Consider the following 17,520-nt stretch of genomic DNA (forward strand, 5'->3'; position numbering starts at 1 on the left):
GAGAGAGAGAGAGAGAGAGAGAGAGAGAGAGAGGTATATATAAATATACATCTGTTTAAGGTTCAAGAGTCAGCGATCATCAAGTGCGGACAGTATTACTAATAATAATGTTTTAAATGCTAAGAATAAATCAGTAGTAGTAGATAAAAACACTATTAACGATCGTAAAAATGCGATACCTACTAGAATTAAACCATTATATCATAATTGTTATTTACAAGCACCTGATGGAGATATATTGTGTACATGCGATCGCAAGAAAGCAGAATGGTATATTACGAAAAATTTAGGAAAACTTGTGGAGACAGATCCATATACAGTCAGATTAAATTTTGAGCCGTCTGGCCGAGCATTGGGAGAAGTTGGACAATATTATACACAGGTGAAACTTAATCAATGTGTAGTCTGTGGATGCACTGAGAAATTTATTAGAAAAAATGTTGTACCACGAGAATATCGAAAGTATTTCCCATGTAAGCATTTTTATCATTGTTTTATCCATTATATAATATTAAAAATAAAGATATAATATAATATCTATATTGACTAATAAATAACATGCCAATCTAATAAGTATAAGAATATAATCCTTCTCCATATACATATGTACTTATCAAAATGAACATTCTTTTCAGTGGTAATGAAAGCACATCAATCTCATGATGTATTATTATTATGTCCTTCGTGTCATGAAATTAGCAATAACCATGATCTGCAACTCAGAAGAAAGTTAGCAGACATGTGTGATGCACCGTTAATTGGGCCAATGACACATGTACGAGACAATTTTTTGCATAACCGCCGAAAGTTGCATTCAGCTGTTAAGGCTTTGAGGGAAAAGTTCACGTTACCTCCCCGACAACGCGAAGAGTATGAAAATTACATACTAGAGCATACGGGACAGCAGAAAATTACGCCGGATCTGCTCAATGGTCTGAACGAGCAACTGAAGAATGCACTGATCCAGAAACCGATACCTAACAAGTATCAGCCACATGGCTTAAAGGTACTGATTTTAAAATAAATCGTTAAAACAAATCTGTGAAGTCTTTGTACTATTCAGTTTAATTTTATTCAACAGGTGGTACAACATTTTCAAAAGCAAGAAAGCGGACTTGTCGAATTGGAACGTATGTGGAGAGAACATTTTCTCTTCACAATGAAACCAAAGTACCTGCCAAGTTTATGGTCTGTACGTCACAATCAAGAACGGTTGATCATACGCCAGGCACAAAATAGAATCGATGCGGATGATGCAAAGGCGGCCGGATTAACTCAATAGTTAGAATTTGATTATTAGAACTGAAAAGTCTCGTATAAGAGCGAGAACTTCTCTCCACAAAGACTGTTACATCAATCAATATATCTCCTGTGAATATATATACATATATATGGCTATATTCTACTTTTATTTATCTTCATGTAACATGATGCAATAGTATGAAATCCACAAATCATATTCCTTAATATAGAAACTAACATTTTATTCTCACAAAAGTTTCAAACATTGTGCGCGCTCAAAATATACATCTTGAAATCAACATTTCCAAGATCATATCACATATTTACAAAGTTCTATGTTGGACAAAGAAAAACAATATGCTATACTTTGAAACCATGCTAATCAATATCAGAATCTATTGTTTATTATGACATTATGTACACTTGTCTAGAGTTAGAATAAGTAAATTTAGACTAGGGGCAAATCTCATGGCTGCCTGGAAGTTTCTCGACTGCTCGTCGAAGCTTCCTGCGACGTTGGTGGTGGTGGTGGAGTCGCCGTTCCCTGTTGAGTTTTCAGTTCCTCGTCAACGCGTTCCTTGGCGCGGACAATCTTGGACTGCAGATAGAATGAGCCACCCTTCGACTTGTCATTAGCCTCCATGAGATACTTGTAGTTTCGTTCGATCAACTCTGTCTGGTCAGGACGCTCCACATTCAGGATGCGTAGAGCCTCTTCTAGGGTGAGACCGATCCTGGTGTTGGCGGCGGCGTGTTGCGCTCCCTGACTGCCACCGCCCGCCCGCCGCGCCGCTTCCTGGCTCGCCGCGATCTCCTGGCGTAACGCGCGCGCGAACGCTTTGCCGACGACCTGCGTGCCCATCACGATGATCTGTATCAGGTACTTCGCCATGGCTTAACCTCACCGCGCGCGCTTACAGCACGTCGACGTGCAGACGAGCTGCCACGCCGGCGTTATCTATCCTCTATTCCTCTCGTCACTCTCGTGTCTGACCGGCTGGCCGGTCACTGTTCCAGAGTTGCGTTTTTCTGTGTAAATTTGTACCTCTGGTCATGTATCAGCAACACGATGTCTCGGCTACCATGAGAAACCTAACCTAGTGATTACACATGGCAATCGTAAACGACGTAAATTTGCCCGCCTATTACGATCGTGAGTGGGGTAAGGGAAATAGAAAACGTGCTCTGCTTTCACGATTTATACATTGTGTAACATTATGTTTTAAATATATCTATTTTTCTTTAAGTTTAACTTTCTTATGACAAAATCTATATTAATTTTAATGATTTTGTTATTTATTTATTTCGTCTGTATGAATTCATTTCAAGGGTGCATACGTTCCGTTTTGATATCATTTCATCCTTGCTATTCACCGAATGTTAAACGAAGATAAAATGATAGATTATCCGTAAAGTGGAATGCACATCAAGTTGAGTTTGCTAAACTTTGTTTATTTGCATTAATATGATGTTACGTACGCGCGCGCGTTATTATAGTTATTAGTACAGTGATTGCAAAAAGTATTCGTACAGAGAAAATGTTTTTTAAAAAAACTTTTTAAAAAGCAAACATCATCTAGTAAGAAATGAATCATCGAATCGATGTCGAATGAATATCGATACGATGATTTCAACACTAATTTAACGTCGACTCGACGTTTAATTGATGATCCTTTCTTGCTGGATAATTAACAATTTATTCATAAAGAATAAAATAGATTGTATGTTTCTTAAAATTATATATACCAAAAAGATGTGTATTAATTATAGAAAATATATCATCTGAAAAATAAGCGAAAATTAAAAATTGTATTGTTTGGATGATCACAAAACATTCGTACGAAAAATTTGGCTTCTAAAATCAGAAACGAAGCTCGGTTGTTTATGTTAGTACAGAATGTATTCATTGTATAAAATTGCTAATTAATGTTTATTTTCTACAAATAAGATTTTTTAAATAAAAAATTTCCTTATACAAATACTTTTTGCTCTCACTGTAATTCTAATTGAAGGAAGCTGATGAAAACTGCGTATATACATACTTACAAAAAATGTATGAAAGTCATTCTCTTATAATTTATTATTTTCTATTTATCTTCATAATATGTTAGCTGCGTTCGGTTTTGCTTGTGTTCATCGAATTCGGTGAACCAGGATATAGAATGATTTATGCCAATTTGCAAAACCGATTGTTTTGTTAATTAATTTATCTTATTAGGATTCTTCAATTGGGGTGTACCGCAGAAAATCTTTAAAATGTACTACGAAAGTTGTAGAAAATATTAGGTCGGGGAAAATTGCTTCGTATTTAAAAAAATTTTTTTGCAAAAATCTTTCATTTGTTGCGAAATTTTCGTTACAATTATATCATTCGCTAGAGCAAAGTTTCAGCTTTAAGAATCTGTTTTTTAAATTGCCGTATGATGATTTTTATCAGAGCAATTAAAGTCAGAATGCTCCTTTACTTAATTATAAAACTCGGGAACAAAAAATCATAGGAACATTTTGAAAAAATGATTTTGTAGGGAAAGCTTCAAGCTTTCATGATAGGTAGTCGAAAGTTTTCGTAATTTTTTTTTGGGCACGTGAGAGATCCCCAAAGTGAAAATAAAATTTTTCATCTTTTTCAGCTCGTTTTTTCAATGTAAAAATTACCAAACTCACAGAAACTAAAAAAATATAGTAACCTTTCGAAAGTAGAGATTTCAAGCTTAAAAGCCCTTTTTTTAAGTTTAAATTTCGTTCATTTTTCACGAAGATGTTGTATATACAATTTTGAATTAAAAAATACGAAGAAACTTTTTCCCCGACTCAATATAAAACGAATAAAAAAATTTAAACATAAGTAAAAAGCGAGTGAAGAGCAAAAATAAAAACTATTAATTTTAAAAATTGTGAAAGCCTAAATTATATATATCTATTGTGTTTATAGCTTTATTTTAATCAAAGCGATATCGTCATTATAATAAATTAAATTAAAAAATAATGGAATAACAAATAAAAACTTTAAAACTTTTTTTTTTAAATGTTAATGTGTTAGCGGTATCTGGGAAAATTATGTCTATACTGCTAAGTTCTGCAGTGTTTGCACTTCTAAAATTTGAATTATTATTTAATGTGCTACGAATTAAAAAAAGATTGAATTGACTTAACTGATAATTTTAGAATTTATATAGGTTATATGTGTGATAACTTATAAGTAATAAAATATTTATTAAACATTTCTTGTTTATTGTTCGAGATTCAACGTCGTCTTTCAAAGTCGTCCGTATCGACAGTTTTCTTATCGTTTAAAAGTTAACTACCGATGAGCATACCTAAGCAGAACAATATAGATATAATAAGTCACATTAACGTCAAATTGACGTGTTAAAATGAATTGTAACATAAAAAAATAATTTTTTATTATTAAAAGATGATTTTTAATAATGACTTTGGAGGCATTTCACAATACCATATATTAATAAATTTCTTAAAATGTGTTGATTCTCAAGTATTTATAGTGGTCAGGCTCTGTTATAAGGTCTCTAGTTTGGATCAGTTTGGACGCTTTTAGTACTTCATATCCTTCCTAATCCATCCCATATACAGCACAGAAGTTTGCAGCAATATTACTGCAATATTGCTGGAATGATGTATGTTGCACGAGTTTTTAGACCCGGTTGCACCAACGTTACTTTGACTTTGTAAGCGAAGCTTAAAGCTTTCTGTATCTCTCTTTAGGCTTTAAAACGAGACAGAATTTTAAATCTCGCTTAAAATCAAAATAACGTTGATGCAACAAGGCGAAATACAATAAGTGTAATAAGTTTTAATTAAGGAATCATTCAATCAGTCGAATGTGAGAATAACACTCGATTATGATTGTTCAATTTCTTAATGGGTTTTCTACAATACAAGCTACGTTCGAAGAGCTCGCTATCATTATTACACCATTCTATCCTTGTCTAATGAACGATAAAGACAGAATGATGATGATAAGCGCTATAAGCATCTAAAAAGTGCTTTCCATTAGTGACACAAGTGTCGTTCTACCTTGATTACTTATTAAATGTAAAGAAAGATAGAATAATGCTTAATTGTGTCGATTTGTATCACTTATTCATTTCTTTCAATACAGATTATCTTGGTTCAACTTACTCTTCATCTTTCTCTAATTCTTATAGCTGGACAAAGCGGTGAAGAGTTAGTTGAACCAAAATTAAAATTACATTACATTGATAGAAACGGGCATAAATGGAAAGCGAATGAAAACCGAATGCATCCAAAGCGTAGGATAATAAGTACAGCTGCAGTGTGGCGCGGAGGTGGTGGTCGTGCGCTCCCCGTCACCCGTGCCGTGCACCCCCTCGAGTTGCATTGCACAAGTTCGCACTCAGCGTTGGCCAGCGTGGGCCGACTGCCGTCAGCCGTGTGCCAGCACTCGAGAGTCCAGCTGCCAGCAGTGCCAACAGCGTGCGCGGTGCGCGGCGCGCGCGAGCAGTAGCGTAGCGAGTCGCGGTCGCGCGAGTTCGCCGTTGGGCGAGTCGAGTCGAATCGAGTCGAATCGAGCCGAGGCCGAGAGCCGAGTCGGGTCGCGCGAGAACAAGCAAGCGGGACGAGCCAAAGGAGAGCAAAGCTGGTCTCAGTTCTCTCCTCGGTTCCTTCGTCTTCGTCGTCGTCCCGTATGCGCGTCCCTCGTCGGCGCGTCGCCGTCGGCCATTGTCCCTGACATGGAAGCCTACCAAAATGGCAGAGATCGTGCAGATGTTTTTGTTCCTATATAAATCCAAGTACCGTCGGAAACGTCGTCGCGACGTCGACGACGATGACGGCGGCGGCGCGTGGTTCGATCATAACCGCGAGCAGAATTGCGATCGGCGGTGGCGATGTCGGTGTCGGTGTGGCCATGGCAGCGGCAGCGGCGGCGGCGGCGGCGGCGGTAACGCGACCGCGACGGTGCCGTGGGCACCGTTTCTACTGTGGGCGGCGCTCGTCTGTTGGGTGGTCCACGTAAGCGCCGCCGCCTCCACCTCCTCGTCGTCGCCGACGTTGGACGCGGGCTGCGACCCCGACACCTGTGTCAACGGCGTCTGCGAAAATGGCATCTGCGTGTGCCGCGAGGGCTGGCAGGGCGCACACTGTCAATTTTGCGGTGGGAAAGTCAGGTAAGACGTTCACCTGTCAATTCAGGAGATTCAGATTTTGCGATTCTGTCTTTTTTTATTCCTTTCACCCAATCTTCTATTTCCCCCTCATTTTCTTTTCTTACTTTTTTTGGTTCAATCTTACGACGCATCGTTGCCGTCTCGTTTTTTGGAGCGCAAGACGGAGCAACGAGTGTTTGGCCTGCACACTCCTCCGGGAGGAACGCCTCCCAGATGCTCGGGAGACTTGTACATACATGTGGCAGATACTCTCGCGAGCCTGTGTGTTTCTCGTATATATTTTAAACGTCGTGTCAAGTGCAACGGGATCTCTCCACTTTCTAGGTCGTCCTCATCGCTTCGATCGCGACGAGTTCCGGGTGAGCGGGCAACGGAGGGATCCACCCCCCTCGCGCGACGTAAATAAATGCCTGCATGGATGCGTGCATGCGTGCGTACGTGCTTTCGATCGCTTCTTCTCGAGAGAGGCGTCCTCGGAAGCTTGCTCCTGTTAGCCGCGCCGCTCAATAGCTTTTCAGTCCACTTTCTTGCTCTTCTTCTTCGACGTTCAGTCGAATTTCTATATTCGACTAGTTGAACGATTATTTTATTTTGTTTTGTTTGGGCCTTTACAAGGAGAAAGCGGACGAAGGTATCGTTGAGCTAAACCCGTATCGGGTTCTTTTCTATCAATTGAGACCAGTGTATAGTTACAATGAGTAACTGTAATCTCGGTTTAATTTACTCTTTATGTTTTTCTAATTCTTAAAACTAGAAAAATCTAATTTTGAACCTTAATTTTGAATCGAAATTAAAATTAACCCTTACAATACAAGGTATAATTTGGTGCCTCATCCGTCTGTTTTTATCACCTATTTAGAATGGTCCAAAAAATCTGTAAAAATTCACCGACATACTTCCAACTTTATAGAATAAATATTGTAGTTTCATTTTGGAAAATAATAAAATGTACAATTTATAATTATCGAAAGACTGAAAGAAACTTGCACGAACAGGAATCGCTCGGTCACTAGTGACCCGACCTTGTATGATAGGAGTTAATTTACACTAGTAAAAATGGATTGTTGTATACAATGAAGACTATGAGAATTGCGAATTGGGATTAAAATTCACTTAACTTGAGCAAAATATATCGAAATTGAAATTACCTTTCTTGATTGTAAAATTCTAATCTTTAATTATCTTAAAAATTTTAACTTCGCAATCCTCAACTTCCAATATAACAGTCTGATGTCTATTTTTACTAACGTAATTTTTACTAACGTGATTTTATAATCTCAATTCCTTTCTACCAATATAACTCTATTGGTGTTTTAATTTACTCTTATGCTAATTCTATAAAAAGAAAGTTAAGTTGATAAAGAGTATATAATTTGAATTATACGATTAAAGGTAATTTACATTGTTAAAAATAGACAATAGACTGAGAGTTATATATACATTGGGAATTGAGGATCGCGAATTGAAGATAGACTAAATTAGAACACAATAGAAAATTAAAATTATCTGTGATTGGTCGAGTTCTAATTCGCAAATTCTAATTCACCTCGTGTCCTTCTACCAATGTAGATTAATTTTAATCTCAGTTTAATTTATTCCTTATCTCTTTCTAATTCTTAGAACGAGAGAGAGCTATAATTGATAAGGAATAAGTTGAACCCCGAGATTAAAATTAATTTACATTAGCAATGGACATCAAACTGTTATACATTAAGGATCGAAAATTGCGAATTGAAGATTATAGAATTTATCAAATTAGAACACAATAGAGAATTAAAATTTAAATTCACTGGTTTGTCAAGTTTTAATCTTCAAATTCGCAATCCTCATATATATTTCTATACGAATGTAGAACTTTAATTTCGGTGTAATTTACTTTTTTATCTTTGTTTATTTTTTTAGAAAGAGTTGAAAACTAAATCGAGATTGAATCTACATACCTAGTCTGATAGGTATGTAGTTTTATCGCAAGCATCGCAAAAGGCAAATCGGACAACTTCTCTGGAAGACGATCTAAGATCAGATTTGCGTGTCGGCCGACCGACTGATCGATCGATCGTCGTCGGCGTTGAGCTCTCGCTGTCGACGCGTCGGAGAAAGTGCTCTCTGTCAAGGATGCCGATTACGTCGCGTCGCGAAACATTCACCCGATACAGAGGAGGAACAAAAATATCCCGCCCACTCGTGCGCGAAACCAGCTTATAGCTCGAGGATTGTCCGATTCGAATGTATATCAAAAATTCGTCCGATTTGAATGTTCTATCGAAGATTTGAATGTATTTAGCTATTAAAAAAGCGAATTCCAATATTATTATATAAACGTATTAAGAATAAACTGCATTTCTATGAAGTTATATATTATTACCGGTTTTAGAAAGAGTTAGGTAACTTGAAACATTTCTCCTCTCTCTCTCTCTCTCTCTCTCTCTCTCTCTCTCTCTCTCTCTCTCAAGTTGAGAGAGAGATACTGATAGAGTTAAAAAGAGATGCTGGTATGCTCAATTCTTTTTAACGAGTTAAAATCAAGGAATGCACAGTTTATACCTATTACGTATGTGATTCTGTGAATGCAACGTTATCACGAAAAGACGCAAAACGATCTTCCTCGCGCGAGAAGGAAGAATCACTTGTTTCTCTTTTATGTCCGTTTCTACCACCGTAGATTAACTTTAATCTCGGTTCAACTAATTCTTCGTTTTTTTAATTCGAATTCTTAGGACGAGAAAAAGATAAAGAGTTAGTTGTGTGAACCAAGAAAAATTAAACTACATAAAATTAAACTACATAAAATTAAACTACATTAGTAGAAACGGTATTACACGAAGCACTATGGCACTCTTCGGAGTCACCAGATGTTCGTACGGAGTTCTTCGTGGAAAATGTCAAAGGTATATTTCACCCGATCGTCACAATCTGTTCATATCGTGAGCGTGCTCGGAAACGATTGGAGATATTCAACGGATATATTCTTGGATATGTATAATGAATATTCCACTACATGTCGAGAATATGTAGATATCAGGTGGATACATTCCATAATTATTCCCCAGCCCCTTCTTAGATATTTATCTGATACTTGAGGATGATTCGATGAATCACGTGAATGTTCTATCGATCGTTCAGAATTCCCTTGAATATTTAATGAACGCTCACATGTTTCGCGACATCTGAGTAAAGAGAAATTTTTGGATACGTTCGGGGAACACGTTTATTATGCTATTGTCTTATTTTATCTTTGTTTACGTCCAATGAATGATAAAGAATCATAGAATGATACAATAGCGCTGACAGCTTACTTCTCCAACGCATACTTTCAATTTCTAAAATTACGAATAGTTTATGGATTATGTTATTTAACAATAACGTAATTATTTAATAATATTTAATTAATAAAAAAGAATCTTTCAATTTCTAAGCTTATAATGCTGAAACTTTAATTGTGTGATTCGCAGCAGAAACATCTTGAATTATTTTAAATTTGCGATTGAATTCGAGATATTATTTTTAAAATATATTATTAATATAAATATAGTAAAAATATCGTAATTTTTTTACTTTAATGTCACGTGTTGTCACATTCATCGCGGAAATTGTGGTAGGAGCTCTCTTCAGAGACGAAAAAAAACGAATTCTCCGGTGCTCTTACTGGTTTGACAGTTTAGGTGAATATCGACTTTCGTCATATTTACCGGGAAAATTCTCGGTAAATCGCGGAAAAGTCGTGCAATCATTTGCACGCAAATACGATCGGACTTTCGCGTGAGATTTTCTGCCTGTCTCTGAGAAACTAATCCTAGTTCAGAGCATCACGGTGTTGGTGATAAAATGATTAATAGACGTTGCGAACGTGAGAAATAGATCGCAAAGCTTCGTCATCTTCCGTTTCGCTTTATGTAACGGGTTACGATGTAATTGTAATATTGCCGCACGTAAAAATTTTTATGACTAGTTGAAATCGCCACATGGACGATTTTAGATAAACTAACCGCGTTAATATCTGTTGTTATGCAGCACATCTTAAAAATGCGCAAAAGGAAATTATATATAGGATGACAAACAAGCTACAAAATTTTATGTGTATAAATTATTAGTAACATATATTTATAAAAAATTCTAGAGTGTTAATATCTTATTAAATACCAAAACTAATAATTAATACAAATAAGAGAAGACTACTATTTTCGGTTAAAGCGGATCTTGGTGCTTAGTAATATTTATATAAATATACAAATATAATTATCATTTCTCTAAATTATGCGGCGATTCGGTTTGTCAGACTTGATACATAATCATAAACTGAAATAACAAGGATCTCACAATTGAATTAATTGATCGTTGAATAATAATGTTATTATTATTCAACGATCAATTAATTCAATTGTGAGATCCTTGTTATTTCAGTTTATTAACATTATTATTATTATCAATAAAACCTGTAAAATTTACTAATTATTATTAATTGCTGATAATTAATATCCAAAATTTTAGCTTTGATATAAGCTTTAAGGAATCCTAAACTGAAAACTGAACTCCAACGAAATCATTGTTTTACTAATTTAATGGAACTCTTATACACATATGATTTACGTGATATTACTACATACTATAGCATTAATATCGCATGCACACACATACTCATAAATTTTCGTAAAGGATTAGTCTAAATTTATTCTAACAATTCGACGTTGTTTCTTTATGTAATTTACTATATAGTCTGGAGTCTCCAATTTTGTGAGATCTCCAAGATTGTGGGGAGCTTTTATATTAAGAAAATGTTGTCACAACTTGGTAATTCTAAATGTCATTGAACTAAGAAATTATGATGTAAGTACACCAGATGTGTGTAATGTTGCGTATAATAATAGCTAAATATAATTTAGGGCAAATTTCTTATTAGTAGCAAATTCTTAATAGCGGCTTTATATTGGCGTAAAAAATTGAAGTCAATTTCTGATTGGTCACAAATATTGCTACTTTAAACGACTACGCATCCTTGAAATATGTTCATTTGATCTTACATTATGTAAAAATTGATAAAAAAGATCTCAATTAAAAAAATTTTTTGTTTCCAGGCAACCAATAGAGTGATCTTCAATTTACCAACCAATGAAAATTTTATATATATATATATGTATATATATTGCAGAGTTTTTTTTATATTGAATAAGTTATAACTAACACTTTAGATTTTATTTTTTTTTTAATATACAGGTAACAAAATAACATTACTAATGTCATTTTAACGTCAAAGTAATAATAACATATCTGGATAATGATTTTATAAACACAAAATTTTGTTATAAACTTTTTTGTCACCCTGTACATTAAGATATCTTTAAAAAGTTATAATTGGAATGTTTTTCTCTTTGGTTTTTTTTTTAAATTGAAAAGTTTGGAAAATATAAATTCGTGACAATATTGATCCTATCAATTAATTTCCAATAAAACTCACATTTTGCAGATGATTTAATTCGACAGAATAAATATATATGCAATTTATACAATATTTGCAATAAATGTACAATTTTCCAAACGTGTATAGTATTAAATTTAATTCGTTACTTATACCACGTTGAGTTGCGGAAAAGCAGCTTCGCTTGGAATAAAATAACGAATTATTAACGACGAATTATCAATGACAAATGTATTATATTAATAATTAACATGTAACGTCAAATACCCATTTTTCTGCCAATTATCAACTACAAATCGATTAACGAATATGCAAACAAAGCATGAATGATCTGGGATTCTATATTTATAATACATTCTAATGATAGGATTATACACATAATGATAGATGTAATAATTTATAAAGAAAATGTTTGTAATTACTTTGTGAGAAAAACCTGATTTTTTTTTATTCAAGCGAAACTCTCACAGTGCTCAACTATTTGTGAATTAATTAACTGATAAAATCTACGTGATAATAATTACTCAGTGATTTTCCGTCACGCTTCAACCTTTACAATTCCATCGTACAGGCTGTAAATTATTTTCGGTGATTACACTTAATTTGATTTCCTTTCGGTGCGATGAATACACAAGCGGCGTTCGTTTCACAGCATCGCGCCAATGACTTAGAAATTATTAAGATAATTATTGCGTATTATCTTTAAATCAATATCGTCCGAGTAATTCCATCTCATTTGATAATTTAAAAAAGATTTTTAGGACCATCTTTCAAAAATTCCTCCGACAAGTCTACACTGTCAGATGTTAAAGGAGTTAATGGTAATCCAGTCTCCTGAACTAAATATTATTTTATTATTTTTAATTTCCATGTGTATCAAAATATAAATAAATTCATTTCTGTGATTGAATTGGTTAGTTAAAAAAAAACAACGTCCACACTCAACACACACATATTAACGCGCGCGCGCGCGCGTATGCATTTAGTAAATAAATTAAATTTGAACAAAATTTAATACTTTTTTAGTTAAATTGTTTAGCTCTATTATTTTAGATAAATTGTTTAGCTCTATTATTTTAGATAAATTGATACATTGAGTAGAAATAGCGGAGACATGTAGAAATGATTAAATATAACTCAAATTGGGTATAATTGACATTATAAATTTAACAGTGTATATAGGTTTATTTTTTATAATTAAATTAGTGTATACTCGTTTTATTTCAAGTACAATAGGTAGGATAAAGCGAGGTAATTTGGATAGGTTAATAGAAATTTTTTAATTATATAAAATATTGAGGTCACATAGTGTATTCAATTAAACATACGAAATATATTTTGTATGTTTGATTAAATACATTATGTGCGACCTTAATCTTTTATAAAATTTTAAAATTTCTGTTAATTTATCCAAATTACCTTGCTTTATCCCATCATGTTTCATAGCGAAAATAAGAAGAAAAGTTCTAGCAAATCCCGTGCAACAATAAAAAACAAATTTTATATTTACAATGCTGTCGATTCTATAACTCTCTCTTAACGTTACGATGTGGAAAGAATACGAAATCAACCAGAACAATAAATACTCGATGTTATTTATCGTTGACAAATGTTGTTAGTAAACGAACTTCCTATCTCTGTTACATATAATTAACCTTCCATGATACATATCACGTAATCCTCAAACTGTTCCACCTCGCTTGTTTCCGAATTACTATGTCGTGGTTATACCGACATGATAATATCGCGAAATTGTTCATTAGTAATATCGCATTAAGCTGCAAATTTAATTAGAATCATGTTGTGCGAACGAACGGTGGCCCAAATCGTTTCAACCCGCTTCAAACATCGACATTAATTCCCTTGATTCTCTTCTCGATTCTTTTCTTGATTTTCACCTTACCTTACTTTAGCCACGTTTTCAACCAATGGAATATTGGCGACGTGCATAGAATATCAACTAGTTTCAAATTTTTGGCCTTCTGAATTAAGTTCTTGCTAGATATAGAATCTTCTTCTTAGATTTTACTGATTTCGACACGTTGTCTCATTTTTTTAAATTACTTGAAATAACATCGAAATTTCGTGATCAATGAAAAAGATATTAAATTTAAATTTTTTTATGGCATATTTATAAAATTTTTTAACAAACAATTTTTGATTTTTATGAAAATGCAAATATTACTACCGAATTTTATTAGGATATTAAGTATAAGTTGAAAATTTGTAAAAGCGCGTTTCTTCGTGTTTAGATCATTTATACCTTTTTTACTTTTTTTCATCATATAATATATACCTTTCATTATTCATTAAAAAACTTTATTAATTAATGAATACTTAATAGATATGTCGTTGGTTACTATTTCTTATTAAATTATTAATATTGAATTTATTTTCCATTTTTACATATTACAATATTATTATTATTAGTTATGTAAGAATAGCTTTGTATATTTAATGTTGTTACTACGCGACGAGACCTCGTTATAAATTTCCTTCGTTATAAGATTATTTATTTGTTGATGGTATATGAATATATCTCTTGTAATTTCATCGTTAGATATTATAATTTTGCAGTCTTTTACAGCCTATTCTCTCTCTCTCTCTCTCTCTCTCTCTCTCTCTCTCTCTCTCTCTCTCTTTCTCTGAATTTCCAACCTTATTTCTCGTGCATCGATTTTGTTATCGTGGAGAAGGCGTTTTGTTTCATGCCACGTGTTACATTATGCATAACTCTACCTACTCATGCGCTATCTTCTCTACGGACCTTCGCTCTTGTTCGAGCACGTGCAACGGCTTATGTACAGATATAGTAACGACGCATGTAGCGGGCTTGGAACACGATTAGTATCTCTGAAAGTACTAAATCCACAAGACTTAAAATAAAAGTTGCAAACTTTACTTAAAATAAAAGTTGTAAAATTGCATAAAAAGTGACGTTGATTTTGAGTATAAAATATAAGATTTTTAATTGAGTCAAAGACAAATTCAACTTCTCTATTATACATCTTCCATTTATAAAGTGTCTTGCTCCAAAATTAATACTTCAAGAGAAGTTGATATATCAGGTTTTGCATGTCTTGTTTTGTTATGCACGACATGATTCGGTACAATTCGTTACGTGAATTTTATCTTTTTCTTTAATAATATGTAACTATTCATGAAACCATCGCTCGTTTGCATACTGAAGCACAGAGTGACGTTGAAGTTAATATTTAAACATTGTTGGTTCCATCGTTGGTCATTTTTGATTAATTATTTTATTAAATCCAATACATATATGAATCATTAATAAGAGACAAATACTGACATCATGTTATAAAATTGGTTTTCTGTAATATATGTTTTATATGTATACATATGAACTCTATTTCTACATATGAATACTATTTCCAACTTTCTCAATATTAATTCTTTATAACTAAAATTTAAATTGTCGTTTTATTAAAGTCTGCTTGAAATTTATTGAGCAGATAAATATTATTGGTTTTGAAAAATTAATTTATTAAAATATTACAATCATATATTTATATTTTTTTATAAATAAATGAAAAATAATTATTACCTTTTTATTGAGAAGTTTAAAATCTTTTTCCATGTGATAATATTTGAAAGAAATAGTGGTATTTTTAATACGTTACATTAAAAAAAATATTTAATTTTAATAAACATTTAAAAAAATAATTTTAAGTAAATATTTATTAAATGTAAACATTTATTTGGTACAAGAACTATTAATTTTATTTCATTATTATTTTTTATTGAATAAATATCTATTTACTGTAAGTAAATGTTTATTTATTATTAGTACTATTCAAAGAAATGTGTATTAAGATTTAGTAATTTTTTTTTAGAGCGCACATATATATATATATATATATACTATTGATTATTTCATATGCGATTATCATTTAATGATATATACAATGCTATGAAATTTATCAAAGATATTTTAGGAACAAATCTTTTAATAAATTTGAAGTTGGCTTACTTTTAACTGTTTAATATTCTGTATAAATTGCATGAGATATCTTGATAGATAAAATATTCTCAAAAAGCCCTAGACACAATGCGAGGACATATATATATCTGTAGATATCTTTAGAAATTAGTTACTTTTCTCACAATAAATTCGAAGAAAGTGCATCATATATGTATTATAGAATACAATTATCCACACCTTTGATCCTTGTTTCATCGCATCTATCTAATGCACAAACATACGCTGCACAAGGAAGATATTTAATACTTTAAAACCCCAGACATAATACAAGAGAATAGCGATAGCGATAACACGATTTTAACCTATCAGAAACTGTATATTTTGGTATATCCGATTTCTGATAGGTTGAAATCGTGTTATCGCTATCGCTATTCCTTTGTATTATGTCTGAAGTTTTAAAATATTAAATATCTTCCCTGTTATGTTCATGCGTTAGATAGATGCGATGAAACAAATTAGGATCAAAGATACATAATTATACTTTATAACATAAGTAGGTACATGATGTATTTTCTTCGGCTTTATTGTGAAAAAAATAACTTTCTATAGATATATAATCTTGATAAGAATTATCGTATAATTGCAATCGAATACTTCTTTAAACGCAATCTTATAATACATTGAACTGTTACTCGTATTACTTATGTATTTATTTTATTACTTACCTTTGTTCACTGCCATTCTACTCGCTAAGAGGTACAAAGCAATACATTTGAAACTTCGCTGATAAAGTTCAGCTGGACAAAAAACTATTTTTCTCGAAAATTTACATGACAGTGTTGAAACGCACCAGATGCCTGAAAATGACAAGTATATTGAAAAAGTACAAATAATTATACCGCACGTGGCGCGTGAGTCATGAAATTCTATGATGGGACGTGGCATCTCCACTTGCGTAACGTATTGACGGATCGTTGTTGTATATTTAAACAGTAGATTCTTTAGAATCAAAATTTCTTCATTTCTTTTATTTATAAAGTTTATAAAGTATATACGCGTATTAAATCTTTAAAAATCTAAAGCTACAGCCCATTAGATGGAGGTGGTTACGTTTGCGTTTTATCGTTGCTGTTATAATCATGTCGGCGAAACTTACGTCTTTCACGAGGTAGACTCCGGCGAAATTGGAAAGCGTTCTAAATGTCATCTCGGCCATAAAGCCTTCTCTCCTGATTCCGAAGCGAGTCTTTTTGTCCACTGATCCGTCGCACCTGATCTCTACGTCCGTCCACATAACGAAATCGATCAAGTACCAAAACAAGCCATATACATATAGGTAGTGTTGAGATTTTCGAGTTTTCTCTCAGATATTGCTAGGAACTGCATCTTTCTCAATTGAAAAACCATTACTACTGAACGAATAAAAATAACAGGAATCTCCTTCATTTTACTACATTTTAAGTTTTAAAGAGTTTCTTCATTTACTTTAATTTACTATGTGTGAACCAAGCGTAACAAAATTGTCTACTATTCTTTATTTTAATTTTTGAGAAAGGGCTTTAATTAAAATCAGAAAAGAGATTGGCATAACACGTCCAGCTAATTCTTTTATCTTTATATTTTTTTGTTTTTTATCCATTTTTCAACGGAAATTTCCTCGCTAAAACAAAAATATTTCTTTTTTTACGGGGATTGGCGTAAAAATAGATGGCAATTCTTTTTCTATCGAGAAACGCAAGTTCGTTATTCTCGTAGCCGCAGTACGCTAAATTAAA

The 17,520-nt window shown here is 33.1% G+C and overlaps 3 protein-coding genes across 5 annotated transcripts in view; 2 read left to right on the forward strand and 1 right to left on the reverse strand.

Moving 5' to 3' along the window:
- LOC108758298 (exonuclease 3'-5' domain-containing protein 2) overlaps window positions 1-1,396 on the forward strand; it is a 6,053-nt gene extending 4,657 nt beyond the window's left edge. The window contains exons 2-4 of the mRNA XM_018503175.1: window positions 61-473; window positions 636-1,006; window positions 1,082-1,396. Coding sequence (XP_018358677.1) covers window positions 61-473; window positions 636-1,006; window positions 1,082-1,282 — 985 coding nt within the window. The 3' untranslated portion in view covers window positions 1,283-1,396. The remainder of the gene's footprint in view (window positions 1-60; window positions 474-635; window positions 1,007-1,081) is intronic.
- A 67-nt stretch (window positions 1,397-1,463) lies between these two features.
- blp (mitochondrial import inner membrane translocase subunit Tim16) lies at window positions 1,464-2,401 on the reverse strand. Its single transcript, XM_018503353.1, has one exon. It carries the CDS (start codon window positions 2,132-2,134, stop codon window positions 1,709-1,711), a length of 426 nt encoding a protein of 141 aa, XP_018358855.1. The 5' UTR covers window positions 2,135-2,401; the 3' UTR covers window positions 1,464-1,708.
- A 3,353-nt stretch (window positions 2,402-5,754) lies between these two features.
- The window catches only part of dsd (attractin-like protein dsd), a 31,669-nt gene continuing 19,903 nt past the window's right edge, over window positions 5,755-17,520 (forward strand). Inside the window, exons 1-2 of one of the 3 annotated variants that reach the window (XM_018503349.1) lie at window positions 5,755-6,065; window positions 6,144-6,389. In XM_018503349.1, coding sequence (XP_018358851.1) covers window positions 5,971-6,065; window positions 6,144-6,389 — 341 coding nt within the window. In that variant the 5' untranslated portion in view covers window positions 5,755-5,970. Of the gene's footprint in view, window positions 6,390-17,520 lie in introns of all 3 variants that reach the window. The other 2 variants (XM_018503348.1, XM_018503347.1) reach the window with 2 other exon arrangements.

The sequence above is a fragment of the Trachymyrmex cornetzi genome, unplaced genomic scaffold (genome assembly GCF_001594075.2).
Source record: "Trachymyrmex cornetzi isolate Tcor2-1 unplaced genomic scaffold, Tcor1.1 scaffold156, whole genome shotgun sequence".
Classification (NCBI taxonomy): Eukaryota; Metazoa; Arthropoda; class Insecta; order Hymenoptera; family Formicidae; genus Trachymyrmex; species Trachymyrmex cornetzi.

Excerpts from the sequence above, each read along its gene's own strand:
- blp (XM_018503353.1), bottom strand. The coding sequence starts at position 2,134 with ATGGCGAAGTACCTGATACAGATCATCGTGATGGGCACGCAGGTCGTC.